We start from the raw sequence: 13,047 nt of genomic DNA, 5'->3' as shown, positions 1-13,047 counted from the left end.
GAGCCTATAGGCAATCCCCTTCATTCTGGACTAAACACAGTGCCCAGTGAGAACCCAGTGAATTAAAGGCTGGCTAAGGTAATTTTTCTGAACAAAGCCAGAGGTGATTATTTCCCGTATTGGTTCCGAATGAAAGCCTAGGAGCTCCTCTCCCACTCCCTCACATTATGATTTTGTTGTTTTAATTCGTTCACAAAGTAGCAAGTTACTTATGGCGTTTTCATACATGCTTAGTCTTAGTTGACCCTTCCCGCTCCTCCTGCTTCCCATCACTGCTTCTCCCTCTTTCACTCCCAGTATCCCGTCTCCTACTTTCATATCACACCCCATTACACATTTGATCTTTCACCTTGCTCATTTCCATCAGCCATAGTAGCTACCTTACTACTTCACAGATATTCAAGGCACATTTGCATCTCAAGATCTTTACGCCAGCTGTTTCATTCTGCCTGGAAATCTCTCTCACCTTGCCTGCCTTAGGGTTCCCATTGCTGTGAAGAGACACCATGGCCACAGCAGCTCTTATAAAGGAAAAACATGTAATGGGGGTACTTTACACTTTTAGAGGTTCAGTCCATTATCATCATAGTGTGACATGGTGGCATTCAGGCAGACACGGTGCTGGAGAAGGAGTCAAGTGTCCTACATCTTGACTTGCAGGCTACAGGAAGTGAACTGAAACACTGAGCGTGGCTTGAGCATAGATGAGACCTCAAAGTCCACCCCCACAGTGACACACTTCCTCCAACAAGGCCATATCTACTCCACCTCCTAATAGTGCCACTCCTTATGAGTTCATGGGGGCCAAATCCATTCAAACTACCACACTGCCCCAAGAAAAACCACAGGGTTACTACTCACTTCCTTCAGGCGTTTGCTCAAATGTTACTCTCTAGGTGGGGTCAGCCCAGAGAGACCTTTGAATGAAAATAAATGACAGTTACACTGCTCTTTTCTGTTTGTTTTTTCTTGTATTTTATGATCCACTCACTTGCCGTGTTGAGGTCACTGCTCTCCAATTAGAAAGTGAACTCCACAAAGTCAGGAGTTCTCCTGTTGTGTCCACTGCTGTATCATTAGTGTAAGGGCTAGTGTTTGCCCTGAAGGTACTCAATAAAAAGAGTAGTGTATGAATGTGTCAATTCTCCCTACATTGAGTGGTTTGTAGACTAGTTGTCTGTGTCAGGGTTTTGTCATTATAATCAAAATAACTGGCATCATCAACTTAAGGGGAGTTTTGGGTTGCAGTGTTGGGGGTTCAGGGTGTGGTTGTTCAGCCCCCTGTCTTTAGACAGAACTTGATGGTGCCTGGGGCATGTGAAAGAGGGGCCTCACTGTGGCCAGGAAGCAAGGCAGGTGGGGGGATCATATTCCCTCAAGGACCTACCCTCAGGGATCTACTTCCCCTACTAAGTTCCTACCTCAGTTCCACAAACTCCTGAATTAGCAGCACCAGATTTGGATCCAGCATTCAAAACATGAACCTACAGGACTGCTACATATTCAAGTAGTAACACTCTTACATCAAAAGAATTAAGATCAAACTTGAAATTTGAGAGGCTGAAATGAACAATTCAACATATAGCCAGCTCCGCTTCAAGATGAGAGGATTCTGGAAACTGATCCACTGACTGTGTACATGTTTCTACTTGAGAAATGTAATAAGCAGGTAAATCCAGCCAGCTGAGATCTGGCCCGCAGTGCCTGCCGTGAGGAACGTAGACATCAAATCTAATCAGTGTGCTTGGGTTCTGACTAGGTCATCCCCTGGCATCTGTCTTGTCTCCACTCTAGGAAGCAGGTGGTTGTAAGCCAACAGCAGGACCTGGAGCCTATTCTGTTCTGTTTATCCATTCTTCTGAGAAGTCCATAGCTGGGGACGGAGGAGAAGGAACAAACTTTCGCAAGGGAGTTGAAAAACACGGCATTTAAGATTTTGTTCTTATTTTTCAGAAAGAATCAAGTGATCAGGAGTTTTTCAAGTTCTAAAACTTTATTCGAGGCTTGAGGCAGCAAATATAAACAATGAACTTAAAGCCTTTTATTATACAAAGAAAGAAAGAGAAGGAAGTAGGGAGGGGGAAGAAAGAGAGAATCAGGAAGGAAGAAGGAAGGCAGGAAGGAAGGAAGGAGGGAGGGATGGACTGAGGGAGGAAGGGCTGTTGCCTACCAGAGTTTTGTCAGATGGATACAGAAACAATTTGGGAATCAGAATAGTTAACAGAAATTGATTGAAGCACATTGAAAGGGTATACGGCGCTGGTGTGGCTGGCGCTGGATCGGTGCTGGTTACCGTGGGGCAGCAGGGGCGCTGGTTTGGTTGGCAGCAGAAAGGTCCTGAGCGGAAAGAGTCACGAGCCACGGTTACCAGAGTTAGAATGGGCTTTATTAGAGAGAAGAGGGGATAGGACAGGAGAAGCCAGGCCTGGCAGAGAGGAAACAGAAAGAGAGGTGAGTAGAGAGGCGCAGAGAGAGAGAGAGAGAGAGACAGAGACAGAGAGACAGAGAGACAGAGAGACAGAGAGACAGAGACAGAGAGAGACAGAGAGAGACAGAGAGAGACAGAGAGAGACAGAGACAGAGACAGAGACCGAGAGAGCCTGGGGGTGCACATCCGGCTTTTAGGCTGGGAGGCAGTCATCTGCTGATGACGTAATAAGGTGCCAGACGAGACTCCCAAGCTGCGCATATACAGAATCCTTACACACATCAAACATGAAAAGATCTGAGTTCATACTAATATTTAAAAATTATCATGGGTGTTTCTCTCGCACCCATGCATTACTCAAAAAATTGATAAAGGCTCTGAACCAAGCAGCTTTTTTCTTTCCTTTTATGAACCATATTTAGGGGAAATGCCTATGAGGAAGTTATTCTGTTCATTATATACCTTTTCTCCTCATTGACAATTTTTATTTAAAATGTTTTTTACATGTATTTTAATCATATTCTCCCTCAATGCCTCCCAGATCTTCTCACCTCCCTCCCTATCCACACACCTTCATACTCCCCCACTCTAAAACAAAGACCAAAAACATTTTAAAACAACTTGAAATTCCTGAAAGTGTCTGTCGAGTGTAGTAAACTACAGGAAAGCACATTTCCTTGAGGCGTGGAGAACCATGTCACCTGGAGGCATGGAAAGCTGTGTCGCCAGCCTGAGGTCCCAGCATACTTGAATACTTTGGTGTGAATTCCCTACAAACAAAGACACTATCTTAAGTAACCATAACATGTGATCAAACTCAGAAAACTAACACTGATGAACCAGCCGGAGCCTGTTAAAAACCACAAGTTGCAGCGCCCAGAGATCCCGTGTCTGTGTCTTGCTTCAACAGGGTTTGGACGGAGCAGACCCGGGGCCTCCCTTTGTTAGCGTCCAGCGGCCCCCCAGTGTCTCCAGTTGCAGCCTCTGGGACCATCTCCTCGCCACCTTCGGCTCCCAGGACCAACCAGCACCGTCTCTCCCCGGTTAGCTCCACTGCGTATCAGCCATGAGCTCCCAGGTCCGTCAGAAGTATTCCACCGAAGTGGAGGCTGCAGTGAACCGCCTGGTCAACTTGCACCTGCGGGCCTCCTACACCTGCCTTTCTTTGGGCTACTATTTTGACCGGGATGACGTGGCTCTGGAGGGTGAAGGTCACTTCTTCCGCGAATTGGCCGAGGAGAAGCGCGAGGGCGCCGAGCGGCTGCTCAAGATGCAGAATGAACGCAGGGGCCGTGCACTATTCCAGGATGTGCAGAAGCCGTCCCAAGATGAGTGGGGTAAATCCCAGGAGGCCTTGGAAGCTGCCTTGGTCCTGGAGAAGAGCCTGGACCAGGCCCTCTTGGATCTTCATGCCCTGGCTTCTGCTCACACAGATCCTCACCTCTGTGACTTCCTGGAAAACCACTTCCTGGATGAGAAGGTCAAGCTCATCAAGAAGATGGGTAACCACCTGACCAACCTCCGCAGGGTGGCTGGGCCACAGCCAGCACAGACTGGTGTGCCCTCGCCATCTCTGGGCAAGTACCTCTTTGAGAGGCTCATTCTCAAGCATGACTAGAAGGCATCACCTTCCAAGGGGCTCCCTCCTCTGTTCTGCACCAGCCAGCCTCAGGACCTTCACCCAAACCTCTAGGCAGCTTTGTTAACTGCTCTGGAGCCCCTCCCAAGTCTTGGGACCAAGTGAAAATAAAGCATTTTGAAATAGCAAACAACAACAACAACAAAAACACCACAAGTTGCATTTCATTGTTAAATTTCTTTCATCTTTTTTTGTTTTGTTTTTAATCTCTGGCTCTGGCTTTGGCATGGTTGATGGCCACTGGTCACCTGTTTCATAGACAATAATTGACTCTGGGTTTGTTTGATGTGGGGGAGGGGTATGTACTGTATGCTTGTATATAAGTGCAGGTGCGCATGGAGGCCAGAAGAGGATACTAAGTGTCTTGCTGTAGCTAGAGTTTTCCTACCTGGCCCACAGTCAGGACAAATCTCTCTCACCTGCCAGTCCCACAACCCCTCAGACCCAACCAAGTAAACACAGAGACTTATATTGCTTACAAACTGTATGGCCATGGCAGGCTTCTTGCTAACTGTTCTTATATCTTAAATTAATCCATTTCTACAAATCTATACCTTGCCATGTGGCCCGTGGCTTACCGGCATCTTCACATGCTGTTTGTCATGGTGGCGGCTGGCAGTGTCTCCCTCAGCCTTCCACTTCCCAGAATTCTTCTCCTCCTTGTCCCGCCTATACTTCCTGCCTGGCCACTGGCCAATCAGTGTTTTGTTTATACAGAATGATATCCACAGCAGTGTTGCTCTATCACTGTCCCCTTTATTCCCTTGAGACAGTCTGTTACTGAACCTGGAGCTAGACCTGCTAGCAATTCTCAGTGATCCCACCACAGCACTAGAGCTATAACCCCTTATGGGTGCTAGGGATTTCAACTCAGGTCCACATGCTTACTAACAAGTACTCTTTCTCACTGAGCCCTCTCCTCAGCCCCTTGATGTTTTCTCATGATTAGAACATCATAGATTCAAGCTGTGTTCTCCCGTTAGTGTCTTGTCAAGGGCAGATCATTCTGATGTGCTCTGTTGCTAATGATGTTCACTGCGGTCACTTGGTAAGGTAGTGTCTGTCAGGCTTCTCCATTGTGAATGTAGGGTCCAGAAATATAGGAATAAGATAGAAATGTAGGAAGAAGATAATAATATAGGAATAAACTTAAGGAATGGAAACTGGCAGCCATCAGCTTGGCTGGCAAAAAGGATTAACCTCTAAATGAGCCCGTCCATGTTTTACAATGGGCAGCTCTGTCAACAACCCAAATGTTAGTTTTCTTTTACTAAAGATTGCCCTTGGCAGCCCTGGGGTTAGCTATTCTTCGATAACCCCTACCACTCACTAGTGAAAGCAAAGTTAACTTTTAATGAGTTCTATGTGACAACGTGCCTTGCATTGTTTGGTATTCCCCGCCATGGGAGCCCAGCTATGTCAGGGGAAGTTGCAGTTTTGAGCAAACATCAGTTAACTGAGTCAAGGAGGGCTGCAGGGTTATACAAATGTTGTTTAGCCAAAACCCCCTAAAACCTTGTTCATGGAAAACTGTAAAAACCTAAAACAATTTGTCTCTAAAAGTTTAACTTCAGAATTGTAAAAATCCCTTTGTCTATACCTCATGCTTACCCCTTATTATGAAAAGAGGCTCATAACCCCCCTCCAGCCTCAGCCTCAGAAGCCCGAAAATTGGCTGTGGTCTCAGCTAGCTGATAAGCTTTGGTGTCCCGCGGTGATATCCCCCATTATTGCGTGACCCCGGACCCAACGGTGAAGTCATTCTCTTCCTAATTAGTAGGTATTTTATGAGCATATACTTTGAGAATATTTAAATGTCTTGTTCTTTATCAAACATTCATTTGATTCATTTATTTAATCCATGGACCAGACTCATGGATTCTCATTTTATTCAATGAATTATTTACCACCTATTACTATCATTATTTATTTTGATCCTCAAATATCTTAGATTAATTAGAATCCCTAGTGCCCTATCAATCAGTCTGGCTTCTGGGTCTGTTTGGCATAGTTCATCTTTGAAGACTTTCTTGCTTTTTTGGCTTAATGTATTCCAAACATATCTGGGACTTTTTCTTACCTCAAACTTTGAGCCAGCCACAAAAATGCATTATGATTTCTCCAAGGATCTGTTTCCTTTTGGAAGAGAGTAGGAGTTAGAATCCAAGGCCAGGTATTGTTATTGGGGTTTTACTTCACTCAATCCTTTGTGATCTTGGTGTACAGAACTAGAGAAAACGAAAGTGTGGTGTGTGTGTGTGTGTGTGTGTGTGTGTGTGTGTGTGTGTGTGTGTGTGTGTAATGTATTATATTGACCTTGTTATGTTCTGGTTTGAATAAATCCATTGGGGGAATTTGATATAAGCTGAGAATTAGACGACTTTAAAGACTTACTAAATTTGTTATGTGGGATAAAGACATGGTACTTATATTGGCAAATCCTTTCATAGAGAGGAAACTAACATACAAATGAACTCTATAGATGGGAAGACTAATTTACTATTCCACAAATGCATGCGCGCGCGCGCGCGCGCGCGCACACACACACACACACACATAATTTATTTTATTTATGTGTGTGTATGAGTGTCTTTCTGTGTGTATCGTGTGTGTGTGTGTGTGTGTGTGTGTGTGTGTGTGTGTGTGTGTGTGTGTGTGTGTGTAGGTTCCTATAGAAGCCAGAAGAGAGCATTAAATTCCCCAGAGCTGGAATTACAGGTACTTGGTTGCAAGTTGCCTGGTGTGGGTGCTGGGAACCAAACCTGGGTCCTGTTCAGGAGTGGCAAGTGCTCTCGTCAGCTAAGCGTCTCTCCAGCCCCAGGTGTGTGTTTGCTTTTGGAGACTAGACTCGAGCTTTGTATGTAAGTGTCTAGACTGTCCATCTCTGGTATGCAATGTTTAGAGACCATTTAGCCCCAAAGCTCCCTGTTAAAATAGACTTGTACCACAGGTTTTGTTTTATGAGCTCTGGGAAGGTTTTGATTGTGTCTGGGGGCGGGGGCGGGGGGGATTTGTCTCCCTACCTTCAGTTTGAGTGCTGGTATTGAGAAATCATAATGCATTTTTGTGACATTGTATGTGACATCTAAATGTTAAGTAGGACCGCATACGAAATCTTGCCTTCCTAAACTGTTGCTCGAATGGCTAGAGGGGTCAGTGTAGACATAGGGACAGCTGTCTCTCACCGGATAGGGAGCTGGCCTACAGCCTCTACAGCTGTTCACTGCTGGAGCAGCCATAGCTTTCTGGTGCTCATTAATGCCCAGAGCAGCTGCGACAGCAAGCAATTTAGTGCAAAATAATCCATCAATTAATCTCTTTGTTATTGGACATTCCAGATGCTATCGCCGTGGTTAATGCTATGGAGGGCCTGGGAATGAAATGTGTCTTGATCGTTCTCGGGGTATTAACATGATGGTTGTCCTGCCTACCCTACCAATGCTGGGAGCATACCAGAACTCCAGGGAGCGGGAGGGCTCGCCCCAGGCAATCTTTCTCTCTGAAGAAATGATTTGAAAGCTGCAGGTTCTTCCAACATTGCTAATGATCTGGTGTCAGGATCAGATACAGAGCTCGAGCTGGAGTGATTCCTTTCCATAAAGAAACGCAGTGAAAAACAGTGCCTGAGCACTGCCTCCGAACTGTCCAGGGGCCAGACTTTCGCCAAAGCTGAAAAACCCCTCGGAAGCCTCCAGCTTCGCACTTAATTACCACCTTCTTTGGCTGTTTCTTTCTGCTGCTTCCCTCCTTCCCCTGCGATTTCCTTCCCTCCTTGTTGCCAAACAGGCGTTCTCTCCCAGACACCATCTGCTTTCAGGACACATTTGCATTTTCTTTTTCCTTCCTCAAGCGCTCCTTTCCAGGCCTGTGTCATCTGGTCCTCTGTGTCTTGTCTGTGTCCCCCCACCCCCCAACCACCGGACTGCTGCTACTCTGTGACCCCACGGGTTGATGGGGAGGCCACTGTGGCTTGCATAGCCGAAATGAAGTTGGACCCCAGCAGATACTGTTTTGGACTTGAACACCTTCTACCTGGACCTCAGGCCCCAGGGATTAGTGTAGCATTGTCTTTAAAATATCTTTTGTCGTGATAACAAACAAACAAACAAACAAAACCACCCTTTCTTTGTTATAAAAACTTCCAAGAATGCCAGTCGAAAGGAGGAAGGGACATCATTTGTCCCAATACCAGTTGTAATCCCCAGGAGTGAGTGGATCCTGAGTGTCCCTACACAGAGTGTCCCTATCGACTACTCTCAACAGTGTGGTATAGATCCTTTTAGTTTTTTTGCTATGAAGGTATCAAAATATGTAATAAGAATACATAGCACATGTAAAATGGAAATATACACATATATACTGTCAGCAATACACACAGACACAGACACACTATGCATGTGTGCGCATACACACACACACACACACACACACACACACACACACACAGGACAACTTTCAGGATTCACTTTTCTCCCTCCACCATGTGAGTTCCAGGCTTGGCAGCTAGTGCCTCTGCCTGCTGAGCCCTCTCATGCCTCACCTATTACTTTACAATGTTACAATAAATTATAATTACAATAAATGACCCACTTATTACTTTAATATCCTGAGAAACAAGACATCAGCATACATAAAGCTTCCTAATACATTTAGTACCTGGTGTTCCATAGTATGAGGGCAACACTGTTTACTTAATCTATCACAGGCACACATTTGTGGTGGTTTGAATGAGAGGGACTTCTGTAAGCTCATATATTTAAATGCTTAGTCACCAGGGAGTGGCACTGTTTAAGAAAAATTAGAAGGATTAGGAGGTGTGGCCGTATTGGAGTAGGCATTGTTAGGATCCTGCCCTCACTCCTGCACATGCGCAGCTCGGGGTCTTGCATCTTACGTCATCAGAGGGCGTTGGTGACTACGTACATGCGGCGTGGTCACACAATTTGCACCTTAAAAGCCGGATGCAGACCTCACCCTCTCTCTCTGCTCTCTGCTTTCTGCTCTGCTCCCCTCTTCCCCCACCCCACCATCTTTCTTTTTCACCCCCTTTTTCCCTCCTAATAAAGCTCTGAAAGCTAACACTGGGTTCTGTCGTGACCGTGACCTTTCTGTGCGGTAACCAGCGCTGCCACCAGCGCCATTTATCATCCTTTCAGGCATGGCCTTGTTGAAGGAAGTATGTCACTGGATGGACTTTGAGGTTTCAAAAGCTCACACCAGGCCCAGTGTGTGGCTCTCTCTGCTTGCTGCCTGTGGGTCGGGATATAAAGCTCTTAGCTACTGTTAATCCCACTGGTTGAGAATAAGACCACTACCAGAATTTAAAGCCAAATTTGAAGCAAGCTTTAATTAAATACTGGCCAAGTGGATGGGCTCTGGCCATGTCCATCTCTGGGTTCCCAGAAAATGGTCACGAGTCCTGTTTTACAGGGCCTTAAAAAGGCAAAACCATGAGGCCACTCACTGTATTTCCATGAGGTTCAATCAGAGGCAAGCATATATCCTGACGTACTTCCTGCCTGCATACCTCCTGCCTACATCCAATCAGGGGCAAGCTTATATCCTGACATACTTCCTGCCCAGGTACCTCCTGCCAACATGTGATCAAGCTCATCTGCTGCAGATGGTTCAGATAAACCTAGGACAAACAGGAACTTCTTCTTCACTGCAAACAGAACTCTTAATATATCTGGAAGGTGTATTTTTCTGTTTTGGTTTCACACTACTGCTCTAGTTCTGAACCTGTCTTTTTTCCTGCCATGACGATAATGGACTAACCCTATGAAACTATAAACAAGCCCAGAATTAAATGCTTTCTTATAAAAGTTGCCTTGGTCATGGTATCTTCACAGCAATAGAACAGTGACTAAGACAGAAGTTGGTACCAGGAGTGGAATGTTGCTGTGATGGGCCCGACCATGCTGTTGTTTGGGGGGAATACAGAAGACTTTGGGACTTTAGTCTAGAAAAGCTGTTGAACTCTTTAAGCAGTAAGAACACGGAAGGCAGTGTTGCTGAGGGCAGTGTAGATTACACAGTCCAAGCCCAAGAGGTCTCAGAGGGTAAAATGTTAGGAAGTGGCTAGAGGCCATTCTTGTGGTATTTTAGCTGCTTTCCGCCCTTGTCCTAAAAAATTGCTGGAGGCTAAATAGAAGAGTTTTGGATTAATGTTGTTGGCAGAGATTTGAGGACAGCCTAATATTGACTGTCATGTGGTTATTAGTAATTACTCTAGTGCAGGTCTACAGTGAAAAAGAGCAAGCAGGGCAAAAAAGGAATACAAAATGTACAGTTTGAGGAGAAAAGGAGCACCAGGAAATGTAACATTGGAGCCAAGTCCTGTGCTCAAGGAGATAAAAAGCTTAAAGAAAAGCCTGATGCTAAGTGGAATAAAGGGAGTGGTGACCTCAAGGCAAGACCCCACCCAGCTAAGCTTCCAATGTGTGGCAAGGAACTCAAGGAAAGCATAAACAACAAAGGAAACCCTCAGCAACAGAAAGATTATGCAAATACAAGTCAAGGAAGAGCCCAGCAAGCAGAAGAACTTGGCAGCTTTGGCCATGTGGTTCTGAATTCACAGTCAAGAATGTACAGGAAAGAGCTTAAAGAATCTTCCTCCTCAGTTAGGGTAGGGAAAGCCCCCGAGGCTAGATGTGTGGCAGGGTAGTCCCTTCACGAGGCCCAGAGACGCCTTTCCATGAAGCTGTGAAAATCAAGCCTGAATTACATCGGAGACCCCAGGATGCTGAAGATGCCAGAGTGGTGTGATAACTGCCCAGGAGAGCTGCAGACTGGTACCAGCCCGAGAGAGAGAAGTGTGTTGCAGTCAACAAACAAGGCTAAAAGGAGCTGGAGAGCTGAAGGATGCTTTGCCGTCGTACAGGAAAATACAGAATTTGAATTTTTGCCCTGCATGTCTTAGGTCTTGCTTTAGTCCAATATTTCCTCACTCTGCTCCCTTTCCTCCTTTTTGGAGTGGTAATGTATATCCTGTGCATCGTATGTTTGAAGTATGTGATCTGCTTTTTTATTTTGGTTTTACAGGAGGTTACAATTAAGAGATTGCCATGACTCTCAGAAGAGGCTTTGGATTTTTAAACAGTGTTGATGTTGGTTATGTGGCAGTGCTTGTGGCTGGCTGCCACCCGCGGTGGCCATGTCGGTGGAGGAGAGTGCTGATCGGAAGAATCACAAGTCATGGTTACCTTTCTAGAGCTTTATTGGGAGAGAGAAGGAGAGAGGGAGAAAGGGAGAGAGAGAGAAGGAGAGAGAGAGAGAGAGAGAGAGAGAGAGAGAGAGAGAGAGAGAGAGAGAGAGAAGAGGGAGAGAGAAAGACCGCGCGGAGCGGGGGTACGGAAGGAGAGAGTGTGGAAAGGAGAAAAGGAATGCACAGAGGGGCGCCCACTTTTTAGGCTGGGATGCCATCGCAGGCTGGTGACATAATTAAGGACAGAATCCTTACAGTTGAGACTGTGAAAAACTATAGACTAAATTCATATCTGCATTATGATATGGCTATAAGCTTATGGGGGCCAAGGAATAAATGTGAAGGTTTGAATGAGAATGCCCCCCACCCCCCATAAGCTCATATATTTAAAAGCTTAGTTACAGGGGGTGATGCTGTTTTAGAAGTTTTAGAAGTATTAGAAGGATTAAGAGGTGTGGCCTGTTGGATGTAGTATGTTGCTGAGAGTGGGTTTTGAGGTTTCAAAAGCCCACACCAGACCCAATCTCTCTCTCTCTCTCTCTCTCTCTCTCTCTCTCTCTCTCTCTCTGCCTATGGGTCAGAATGTAAAAGGTCTCATCTATTCTGCCATGATGGTCATGAACTAACCCTCTGAAACTGTAAACGAGCTCCCAGTAGAGTGCTCTCTCCTATAAGAGTTGCCTTGGTCGTGGTTCGTGGTGTCTCTTCACAGTAACAGAACAGCGACTAAGACAAAATCCTTTCCTGTTGTTTGCATTACAAATATATAACCCATCCATCATTCCACTTGAGTAACTGCATCTGCAGGAACATTGGAACCACTGCATTGAGATGCATGGTGGATAAATTTTGCACATTGATGGATGCAGTTCTACACGTCATATCTAATTACTCTTTCTGCGGTTATAAGGAGATAAATGGCAGTGATGTGTCTAAAGTAGTTTATAGAGTGTTCTTATTCCACTCATTTAACACTCACAGGTATTGTGTAATGGAGCGCCATGAACTAAATGTTGATTGTCTTCATGTTGAGAGAATCAGATATGAGGCCTTGGGGAAGGTAATTAGGGATGTTAGGAAGTGATTTGGTATGTATTAGGTAAGCATTCAATATCCTTATGAAAGGGACTCCAGATGGATCCCTTGTCCTCCTTGCCTCGTGAAGACAAAGCAAGAAGACAGACATCTATGAACCAGGAAGAAGGTCCCCACCAGACACAACCTGTGGGGACTTTGCTCTTGGATCTCCCTGCCTCCAGACTGGGGAAGATGAATGTCTTCACTCAGTCCATGGTAGTTTTTTTATAATAGCCAGTTCTAGTCATTGCCAGCTGTCAATTTGACAAGAAATTTGAGAAAGTTGAAAGATTTCCCAGATTAGACTGGTCAAGGCCACGTTTGTAAGGAATTAATCTTGATTGCTGATGGATGTGGGGAGTGGGGGAGGGGGCGGCGCTCAACCCATGTGGGTGGTGTCATCCCTGGACAGCATAAGAAAGCTAGTAGAGAGTGAGCCAGAGAGCGAGCTAGCTAGTCAGCCTTCAGGGTTTCTGCTTCAGGGCCCTGCTCAGCTCTACCCTGACTTCCCTCAGAGATGAACTGTGACTGGGAAGTGTAAGCCAAATCAACCCTTTCCTCCCCTACATTACTTCTGGTCGTGGTGTTTCCCACAGCAGCAGAAAGCAAACTAGAGCATAGCCCAGCTGGACTAAGAACCAGAAGTCATGTTATTTTCAGTTTACTGAGGCTCACTGACACCAAGGGATGTCTCTA

At 45.6% G+C, this 13,047-nt stretch overlaps 1 protein-coding gene across 1 annotated transcript; it reads left to right on the top strand.

The window, feature by feature from the left end:
• Nucleotides 1-3,388: 3,388 nt before the first annotated feature.
• On the top strand, nucleotides 3,389-4,046 carry LOC128104384 (ferritin light chain 1-like). The gene has a single exon (XM_052729275.1). It carries the CDS (start codon nucleotides 3,495-3,497, stop codon nucleotides 4,044-4,046), a length of 552 nt encoding a protein of 183 aa, XP_052585235.1. The 5' UTR covers nucleotides 3,389-3,494.
• The last annotated feature ends 9,001 nt before the right edge of the window (nucleotides 4,047-13,047 follow it).

This window comes from Peromyscus californicus, unplaced genomic scaffold (assembly GCF_007827085.1).
Source record: "Peromyscus californicus insignis strain IS unplaced genomic scaffold, ASM782708v3 Scaffold_8__1_contigs__length_139910024, whole genome shotgun sequence".
In the NCBI taxonomy this organism is placed as follows: domain Eukaryota; kingdom Metazoa; phylum Chordata; class Mammalia; order Rodentia; family Cricetidae; genus Peromyscus; species Peromyscus californicus.
Note: the sequence above shows the minus strand (reverse complement) of the source record. Positions and strands in the feature narration are given on the sequence as shown.